The sequence below is a fragment of the Oryzias latipes genome, chromosome 22, assembly GCF_053564925.1.
Source record: "Oryzias latipes strain Hd-rR chromosome 22, Olatipes_Hd-rR_3.1".
Classification (NCBI taxonomy): domain Eukaryota; kingdom Metazoa; phylum Chordata; class Actinopteri; order Beloniformes; family Adrianichthyidae; genus Oryzias; species Oryzias latipes.
Window position 1 is genome coordinate 11923455 of NC_136258.1, and position 11164 is coordinate 11934618.

The 11164-nt window shown below is 36.5% G+C and overlaps 1 protein-coding gene across 2 annotated transcripts in view; it reads left to right on the forward strand.

Moving 5' to 3' along the window:
- The window catches only part of sntg2 (syntrophin, gamma 2), a 151802-nt gene extending 141262 nt beyond the window's left edge, over nucleotides 1–10540 (forward strand). For both annotated transcript variants that reach the window (XM_023951838.2, XM_023951837.2), the window contains exons 15-17: nucleotides 3399–3491; nucleotides 3867–3977; nucleotides 4643–10540. In XM_023951838.2, coding sequence (XP_023807606.1) covers nucleotides 3399–3491; nucleotides 3867–3977; nucleotides 4643–4771 — 333 coding nt within the window. In that variant the 3' untranslated portion in view covers nucleotides 4772–10540. The remainder of the gene's footprint in view (nucleotides 1–3398; nucleotides 3492–3866; nucleotides 3978–4642) is intronic.
- Nucleotides 10541–11164: the final 624 nt, after the last annotated feature.

Sequence of the window (11164 nt, forward strand, 5' to 3'; positions counted from 1 at the left end):
GTTACCTGTCTTTCTAGGAAATCTACAGTCTAGTTTTTCATGAATTCTTGAGTTTAGACAGAAATTCAAGAAACAACAAGTCTTCGGCAGTTCAATGGTTAGACAGTTTTACCCCTATTACACGCAAAAAACACACACATGTTATGTAGAGGCTTTACCAAGTAAAGCACTGCTATGACTGCAGCCACAGTGACAGCTGTCGTCTCAGGTCTCAGGTCTGCCTCTGCTCCAATCAGTGAAAGAGTTAGTGAACCATCGTCTATAGTTTTCTCTTCAGCTCAGAATTACATATCTATATATATCTATATATATAGATATATATAGATATATATCAGTTCAAATAGATCTACATTTTTCATGAGTTTAAAACACATTTTTCCATTACAACTTTACATTACAACATTTAATTTGACAAGATAGACAATAGGACTAGGAAGACAAATAAAACAATAGCTGATACTATTTTGTTGGTACAATGAAACAGTCGTGGCTAAAATATCCACATCTTTACAATTCCGTCAGAAAATGCCACATTTGTTACCTGCAGCACACACACAGCACACCCACACCTCCATACATAGGTGGGGTCGGGGAGGGGCGGCCGGTCTTCGCCCGCCTGGTCCTCTCAGGGCGGCCGGGCTTGTGGGTATCCTGTTGGCTGCGGTAATTGGTCGGGCATGTGGCGCTGGGGGGTCGGTCGGCCGGAGGGGGTTATTGCGTGGCGGCGGGGGGGGGTAACCAGAAGATTGTGAGTATGTGTGCAAGAGTGCATGGGTGGGACGGACCTGGGGGCCCTCCTAACCCACAGTGTATTGATGGACAGATGTTTTCCACTCATCTTAGTGTCAGAATTTTACCTTTGATGTAATATTTGTCTTTCCAGCAGATCTGGTATAATTGTTACAGCTTGAAATAATAACTTATTCAAATCAGTACTTGTATCCCCCACTTTCTCACCTCTTTTCCTTTTACTCTCTTCCACCCCCCTCACATTCTTTCCCTCTCCCTCCCCACACACACTGAATGTAACGAATAAATAAAAAATAATACAACAAAAAGGGCTTTATACAAATCTACACCCTGGTTTCTCTAAGCTATATAACCTATTTTTGTGATAGTAAAACCTTTCCAACACAAAAAGCCTTCAGCTCTAATCTGTTTGCTCAGCTGTTGGACAGAACAAGTTAAAAAAAGAAGAAAAAAAAAGAAAATGCCACATTTTTTGCACAAGAAAAAATCTGTCACTAATTAATCTATTGGTAGTCATGAGATTACACCCAAACAACACAAAATAACTGAGAAAAAAGTTCAAACCTAATCAAAAAATTGACTTGACAAATTGACATCTTTAACCTAATCTTTAGTACTACATTTTAGAAAAATAACGTAAATCCAATGTTTCCTGTAACCATGAATGAGTGCCTTAAAGCTCTACTGGATTTGAGGACCACTCTTCTTCTCCAGGTCATTCAGATTGAAGGGAGCAATTCTTTTAACTGCTATTTTGAAATCTCTTTGCAGATGTTTTATGGGATTCAGATATGGACTCCTTTCAGCACTTTCTAGTGCTTTGTTGACAAGAATTTTTGAGGAATTTTTCCTGCTGATAATTCCATGACCTCTAATAAAAACACAGTTTTCCGCAACCATGCCCCCCAAATTCATTGGTTCTGAACAGATTTCATGATACTATTCATACAAAAGCAGCAAAATTACCCCAAAACATCTTTAAACGTCCTTAACATTATGCTGTAGGGACTGTGTTCTTTCTTCAAGGTCTTCATTTCTTTTAAGCTCCACTGTCTTATCAGACAGTAGTATGTTCTTATGAAGAATTGTGGATTGGACTTAAAAGTTTTGGAAAATGTTGGTTCTTTTTCATCTCCCATCATGTCGTCATTCAAATGGCAGTGAATAGTGTGAGCTGGCATTGTTGTACCCCATAAAAAAATCACAGGAGCAACACATGCTTAAAAAGCAATTATTTCTTACAGATTTGGCAGGGATTCATTATATAGTCTAGTCCATTTTTTATTTCTCTGCACACTTTTTTTCAGGTTTAACTTCTCCTCTTTGCTATTTTGTTCTGTTACAGTGCCAAAAAAAATAAAAATAAAACAAGCAATAAACACACAAACACCAAAGCATCTACAATTATAACAATTATCTGAGCGAAGTGTTTCATTTTCTGACAGAATCATATGTGTGGCGTTATTTTCATGTTTTAAGCCATGGCTGCTTGTGTTCATGTCTATATAATTATAAATATGGACAGAGAACTCTAATGTTGTTCCTGGATTCTGCTGGAGCTTGTCCCTCAGTTTTGGGGTCACAGCCCTGAATTTACCAATTACCATGGGGACCAAAGTTACCTTTAACTTTCCCCATTTTTCCATCTCTTTTCAATTCTTGACATTTTTTCAATCTTCTTATCTTCCTTTTTCTTGATGTTGCTCTCACTTAAGACTGCTGCATCTGTCACTGTGGCCTTCTTGCTGAGCACTACTATGTCCAGCCTGTGGGCCATTACCAGCATAAATAGCAGGATGAAAGATGCTGGCAGGAAAAGCATACATGGAGCGCCACAACAAGTGGTTAGAATAATATACAGGAACATGTGTGCATAATATGGACTGGAAACCCCAAGGTAAAAATGGGAAACACCTCTGAAAGTGGTAGAGAATGAGAGGGCAAAGATCCTGTGGGACTTCCAGATCCTGACTGATAGGATGGTAATGGCGAACCAACCAGACATTGTAGTGGTGGATAAAGAACAGAGGAAAGCCGTTGTGGTGGATGTGGCAGTGCCAAGCGATGGGAACATCAGGAAGAAGGAACATGAGAAACTAGAGAAATAGCAGGGACTCAGAGAAGATCTGGAGAAAGCATGGAAAGTGAAGGTGACAGTGGTGCCTGTGGTAATTGGAGCACTCGGGGCAGTAACCCCCAAGCTGGAGGAGTGGCTACAACAGATACCTGGAAAGACCCCAGACCTATCGGTCCAGAAAAGTGCAGTGCTAGGAACAGCTAAGATACTGCGCAGGACCCTCAAGCTGCATGGAAACTTGGTAGAGGACCCGAGCTTGGAGGAGAAACCACCCGTGGAAACATTGCAATATTCATAAATACAGAACCATATACTTAGGAGAACTTTTGCAACAAAGTTTGAAACAACCTTCTAAAAATGGTTGAGTTTACTTAAAAGCGAAAGGTTGTTATTTCTATGAAATGCTTTGCTGAGTCAAATCAGAACACTATCCACACCAAGTTTGTATTCTTTTTTGAAATCATAGCTTTTAATTCTAAATAATTGCTTTTTAAATGTCTGAGTCTCAGATACATGACGTGACATTAAAATCTTCATGAATGTTTTTCTTTTTGTACTTTTGTCTCATCAGTCCAAAAGCTACATGTGCAGCAGCCATGGGACTGTGCTGTGCTTCACCATAGATTTTGGATCAGGCTTCTCCTGCTCAGAGGCTTCATCATCGGTAAACCCTGGAATTCTTTTCTTTCTCACAAAAGTTCCTAATCTGCACAAAGGGGTTGTTTTTCCACCATTGATGTAGCATTAACTCGTTTTGGCTCTCATTGTGTTTGTAGCTTTTCTTTTTTTCTTCCTTTTTTTTAATTTTTTTGGCGGCCTCTAAGTTTTCTGTCAGCTCTGCAGTGAATCACTGCAAGGATGACACAGCACTGTTTCAGAAAAAAATTCTCCTTAATAAATCACTCACTGCTTGAAGTCATGCCGAGCAGTAAACTGTCTTTTGTTAATATTAAAGTGCTTTTCAAAGTAAAACCTTCACGGGTAAATATTACAGTATTTACTGAAACCACCCAGAGCTAAGTTTGAATTGTTTTTGCAGACCATCCTGTGGCGATACAAGTTCTCTCAGCTGAAAGGCTCCTCTGATGACGGCAAAACCAGAGTAAAACTCCTTTTCAAGAATGCTGAAAGCAAGCAAATAGAAATGAAGGTAATTATTTGTTTTGCTATTCTGATTGCACTTTAGCTTCAGACATCCAAAGGTGCTTTTAATAGAATAGAATTATTCTGAAAAATCCATGAATATACTAGACAAAAAGAGTTCATGTCAGATCATGGCAAGACATCGGTGTGGGCAAGCAGAGGGGGCAATGCCCTCCTGAATGCTGTAACTGCCCCCTCCGAACATGATGGCCCACAAAACCCCCACAATTGACCAAACAAATGAAAAAAGGAAACCAAAAAAAGACATTAGAAACAACAAAGAATGCAACTACAACTACTGATAATATTAAAAGAAAAAAAAAACCTAGGGATGAAGGCGCAGATGGACAAATGGACAGATACGAAAAGAAAAAAAAGAAGATAAATGCCTCAACAGAACACAAACCTGTATCCTGCTTGTGCCTGTCCCAAGCCCGGTAAAGCAGAGGATCAGGAAGAGCCTCCCACATTAAACTTATAACACCCCAAACTCTCAGCACACCCACACTTGTCCGCAATATTTTTCCTGCATCCCATAGTGGAGTTGGCTAAATCCAGGGCTGTGTCAAATGGAATTTTGGGAAGAAAAAAAAAATTAAGTGATTGTTTTTTTTTCTTTTTAAACAAGAGAGTATTGTTTTCTGATCATCTCTCTTTACTTTTACTTTTCAGGAACTGGAGTTTGCAAATCTGACAGCCGTCCTCCACTGCATCCACTCTTTTATTGCTGCCAAAGTGGCCTCAATGGACCCTCTGTTTGTGTGCAGTCCAAGCTTTTCTGGGAACTGTTTGAACAGCTAATAAGACCCGTCATTGCCCAGAGATGTACTGAAAAAAAATATATAACGTTTTTGCTGTATTTATGCACAAACCTTATATGTCTATCTTGTCTTCGCTATTTTTCTATCAACAGCTGAAAAAGAAAATTTGTAAACGCCTGTAAATGTAAGTATATTCCAGTAAAGCAAAACAGTTTTAACCTAAACTTTGGCACAAATGTAACAATGGAGATTTTAGTTTTATTGTTTAGGAATATTTGTTTACTTTCATGACATTGATCTCCTCTTAATCCAATATGGTGTTTAAATGTCAAACCCTTCACGTGATGAGAAGATTTAACAAATCATTGATAAAAATTCTTTTTTCTACTAATGATAAAAGATTTTAACCAACAAAATATTCAGCCCCTCCTATCAGGACGGAGCTCACATTTTGCAAATAACGACACTCTCTTCCCTTCCAACGCACCTTTGTACATTAAAAACATGAAAGTCCATTTCTCTGAGCGTGTGATTTGTTTCATATTCTCTTTTCTGTGAAAAAGCACAAACATCTTGCTGTGAAATGATTGAATGGTTCTTGAAATACCCACTGAACTGAGTCACTGTTGCTCTGACTTTGGACCCAAATGAAAAGGGGAAAAGAAGGTATTGCATATATCCAGGTAGATTCCCTGACCTAATTTCACTGTAGGTTATTTACAGCATTTGTAAAACACAAGCAGAGTCACACGTTCAACAAATCCTTTAGCTTCTTTGTCCTTCAGCGTGGATCGTCATCTTACTTCAAGCATCGGTTTTCAGTGTTTAATTCATTTTTTTAAATATAAATTGCTTCTCAAGCACATGTATCTGTTATAGAGATAATTGGTGTTTGTGGCTCCTCATTCCCTTCTCGTCTTTTGTTTAGTTCACGTGGGTTCAAAGTTGACTCACTTACATTTTTGTTTCCATGTATTTTGTTTTTTTAATGGTTAGTTACGTTCATAAAAAAGGGTACAGTCACACTTTTTTGGCAGAAGAATGGCCCCAACCATGATACTTCTACTGGCACATTTAATGTCCGTCTCTGATCATCTTTTGATATATTTATTTTAAGTGTTTCCAGTCATCTTTTAACTATGATTATGCTGTTTTTTAGCCAAAATTCATATATCTGTGCTGCTTTCTAGGACATAGTTTCTGCTGTGCGGCATTAGTTCCTCTGAAATTATCCTCTAAGTTGTGGCTGGAACTGGCTTGTCATAAACCCTCTCCCTTTGTTTACACTCTCTCCCACTAGCTTTCGGCCCCTCACAACCCCAGCCTAACATTAGTGGCGCAACAAAAACGGAGAGCAATATTGGCGCTATATCCAGCTGTACAGTTTTGAGCCAGATACCAGCTCAGGAAAACAAAGATGAACATGAATCTATTTGTCTGCAAGATAATGCATCAAAATGAAGCAGAACAGGGAACATGTTGCGTGCAGATTGGAGCTTTTACCTCACATACAAGCATTTTTTTTATCTGCTCCTGATGATGATTTGCAATGATTGGAATGAATGCTCAAAAATTAAATTTTAAGTTTTATTTGCTTCTTACATGTCTGCGATCGTGAGAAAAATGTCACAAAAACATGTCAATAACACCCAAACCACCACTTTCATCAGAGCTGGTCTTTTAAAATGTTTTTTTTCTTTATTTGAGACAAACTGCAGAATAAAAAATCAGCTTTCTCATCTGTTTCTAAGGCTTTTTAGATGGAGAAACCAACGCTGCATTTCCGTTTAGTGCTTTGAGTAATCCAGCCTCCTCCCACATTGTAGTAAGAGAAAATGCTTTAAAGCATTCCCATTGTGTTATTGTGGCCCTGCGACAGACTGGCGACCTGTCCAGGGTGTACCCAGCCTTCCCCCATGATTGGCTGGGTTAGGCTCCGGCAGCCCCGTGAACCTGAATGAGACAAAATGGGTTTAGAAAATGGATGGATGGCTTTAATGCTTGTTTGTCCTTGTGTCTGCATAATAACTGACGTAAATGTAGATAACACCTAATTTTAAAGTTTTATTGAGCTGCTGAACTGTAAATATATCGGGTACCATTAAAAAATATATATATTTTATTTTTTTTCCAACAAAATACCTTAGTAATCTTCTTCCTATTTCTATTAATCTTCTATCTTTTTCCATCAAAAAAACTCAGTTGGATTCAATTTCTCAAAATATTTTTTTTTAAATAAGTTTTACCACTGCCAGGAAAATTTAATGTAAATGTAAAAAGCTCATTATTGTAATACAGCAGAGAATGGTGTAATTGTCTCATTTTTAATCAGAAATGAGGCTGCAGGTGATGTGATCGAAAATCAGTTGAGACAGGAAAAGAGCATCAGCAGAATTGGACTTCTGGAAAGAAGAAATAAGCTGAAAAGAGAACCAGAAAACATGTCAGAAACACAGTCAGGGACAAAAATAATGATATTTACATAGACAGGGAGAGCACAGGGTCCAAAGTGATAAAAGGTGCCCAGTGCATCATGGGAGGTCTCTAAGCATAACGCCAGAACTAAAATGATGGCCAGAGATCAGAGACATTCAGCTGCAGTTATTTAGGAATCTAATATAGAACTTTGGTTATGTTTTCTCTCTGCAAGAAAAGCAAACAGAATAGGTATTATTATATAGTAAGTGTTTGGTGTTTGGTATTGTTTTATTCTTTGATACTGTTGAAAGATTACACATTGTGAATAGTTTCTCATAAGAATGAAATTTGATTCATACTTTCCGTCTTCACCTTCATCCCAATTCCTTCTATTTCTATTCTATCTGGCTTTTGTAAACATCCTGGATCTATTGCAGCACTAGAAGTCCATTCAAGGCTTTTGTGGTTTTGCCAGATGGACCTGCTGGTTTTCTGATCCCCAAATTTGGTAGTTTTTAGACCAAAGATTAAAGTACAAAGGTTGCAGGTTGAAGGTTTTGCTGTTTACCCAAAACATTTTTTTTGTTAATGCTTTTTGATTGGAAAACCATTTGTCCAGAGTTTATTTTTAATTTTAAAATGGAGCACCAGTTAATAGTACATGAACTCTTTGACAAACATCTTTGATTCATAAAAAAAAAACTGATTAAAAACATTTCAGGATAATGAGAAAAGAAAAATCATTTTGAGAATTCTTGGATTGTTAAGAACTGTTTTTCTTTTTTTTTTACTAAAAGTTTAATAATTGAGCTCAGTTAAAACATTCTTGCTGTTTAGAGTAAACAAATAATGACTTCAAATGTACAAATGTAGTCATCTCCAAAAGAGAAAAACATTCTTTGAATAATTTTACTAATGTAGAATGAAGTTAAAGTCTAAAAATTTGTGGCTTTTGCTTGTACTGAGATCATAATAGCGGCCTTGAGTAAAATAAAACTGTCTTTTAAAAACAAATCTTAGCCAAAAAAAAAACAAAAAAAAAAACACACCATATACCTAAAAGCTGGGTTCCAACTAAAGATGCTGCATCTGTGTCCATCCGTGTCCAACTATGTTCGTTTTCTGTTGCACACCCTGTTCATATATTCCAGGAAGTTCAATTCAGAATCAAGTGTCATCCTGTTTTCATTGGCAGGATTGTGCTTCCTGTTGCAATGTCAACAGCAGAAGGCCCAAACCAACAACTATGATTTTGAATAAATGAGAAAAAAAACACAAGCCTAACCTATGGATAGGACCACTAACAATATTTTTTTGTAGCCAAAAGAACACCTTTTTGTAGACTATAGCTGTAAAAACACCTAAAAACTGAAATTAGTCCAAACATAAAATTGATAGAAAACAGTAGATGTTCAAAAATATGCACAAAATATATCATTAGACAAATCAACACCAGAATTGTGGTAAAGCCACAGTACAAATAGAAAATTGCAAGCAACAAAGCTGACAATAAGCTAACTTTATTTGCTGCAACTGACTTGGAGACAAACAAGAAATGGTACATTCTTGCAAAATCTCATCCAAATACCATCCAAATGCTGTGACTTTGCTTATCAAACCTCTTAACTTTCCATTGGAAATAAGCTCAAATGAGCAGGATGCAAACCTGAAAATCTGTACAACATGCTCACATATATGTTATTCTTTGACATTTTTAAATAAAATTGTAAGTGGTAAAATGAAACAAATGAAATAAGTAAATAGGTTTTAAATTTTATTTTATTTTAAGCAACAGACTATTTTCAAACATGTAATTTTTAGGCATAACTAAAGACAAAACAGATGAATGCCACTTTTTTTAAAGGTATTTGACATCTCAATCTATTTTAAGAACCAATCATAAAAAAGACAAGAGCTCTAATTGAAATTTTAAAGAAAAATAAAAATAAAAAATCTAAGTAAAAAGAATTACTTACCTGGTGCTTATAGTTTGTAGGTTCCCATTGCCACCCTACCAAAGACCTTTGCCCCTTTCCCACCCCCATTTAAAATGTTCTAGCTCTGACTGCATTTTTACGCTGTGAAAATGATGAAAAATATGATTTCTTTGTGATTTGTAACTTTTATGCAGCAGTTACAGCTTTTGGGGTGTGAATTTCAATGATTACAGTTTTAGGATTCCAGCATTAAAAAAAACTTTCTTTTTAAGTTAATTTTGGATACATAACCTTCTGAACAGTTTTAAACTAGAACACAGAAACCATTACGTTACATCAGATGACAGAAAACATCCTATTAAAATTAGTGCTTTTTTGGAATGTTATAAAATAATTGTGGTAAAGCAAAAAGTAAATGTGAAAAAAAAGGAAGACAAGTAGTTTGAACTACTGCCCAAACTCAGAAAAGGATGCCAGAAAAAATGTGAACATGTAGGGAGGGATTATTAAATGAAGTTAGTATTTATTGCTCTGGTTGTTTTCTTCTCTATTCAGCAGGACTACAGATTCACCTTAAGCTCAAACTGTTTTGTTTTAAATGATAAACCAGCCACCGTGACGACTAAAGAGGATCTTCAGACCACTTCTAAACCCACAGCACACACACATTATCATGAAGTTGCATCAGCACCATATCAAGCATGTCATTCAAGCACCCTGCTCAACTGTCAGTGACAGTGACCCTTTTGTGTCCTTGAAAATCGAGTGTGTACGTTTAAAAGTTTAGATAATTAGAAGTAATAAATGTGTTTTAATTAAAACTATTGATTAAAGAGTGTAAACCTGAGATCTCTCATATGAATTTTTTACTCTCAGCTCAAAACCAGTCTAACATTGAAGAGGCTTAAACAACAGGCTGCAAAACAGCAGAATCAGTCGTCCGCAGTCAAGAGAAACTTTGAATCTCTTAGTCACTCGACAGTGACTTGCATTATTTAACTTCGCCAGCAGACCCTCTGCATTGTGGGAGAGTATAAAGACTGGCTATAATGAGTTCCAGCCACAAACATTGACTTGTTTTTCTCTGTAGTCTACACACCATCACAGTTCTTTAAAATGCATCACTTGCTGGTGTTCCTCTCTGTATCATTGGTCAGCACCATCGGGGAATCTTTGTTAACCACTAAAACAACTTTGAATTGTAAGTATTTACTTTTTTTTCTTTTTTTCATAGTTGATTTTTACTGAAACAAACTGCCACTTCTTTGTGTGAATTTCCTTTAATTTACCCCAGAAAAAAAACTACATGAACCACAAATCATAGAGATAAGCAGCTATTTTCATGTCTTCTTCAAATCACTTCTAAGTTTGGGAGAAAAAACGTTTTAAAAAGTTGAATCTGTGTGAAGCAATTGAGACTACTTTCATATTTTTTATGATAAACGATACAAAAATACATACCAAAAATTCCATAATTAAAGATAATGCAAATTGGACTGTCAGGAAAAAAAAAATACATTTGAATAAAATGAAGCCACTATAACCCAAAAAAGGCCTTTCACCAAAAACTAATCCAAAAATACATTCCAACATGATTAACTGAACGATTGGGCTGAAGAAATAACCCAAGTGTTTGAGGAGTGTTTGAAAAAATACAGAGATAGTTTTGTCACCCCGTGGAGAAACAAGAAAAAAACACAATAACTCAAAGACTAAAAGGCAATGAGATGAGTTGATTGGAAGGAGAAGAAAGATCCTCACAAAAACAGTTTGACTCGCACAATATGCAATACATAACTGTGACACACATGGAGATTATTCAGTGAATTTCATAGTTTTACTCTGCCTGTAATGCCAGTATGTGGTCCTGCTGAATGATACATTCAGTTTATTACATATCTAGCCTAGGTTAAAGGAGATGTGTGACTCTATTGACTGGCAGTTCAATTCCAAATGTGTTCTCTTACAGAGAGGTTTCTCTCGCTGTGTGAGACTGCAGAAGTGTGCCAAATCATAAAGTCTTAATGCACAAACTAAAATGTACTGGGTTGATACATATGATATACCTAAAAAATGCA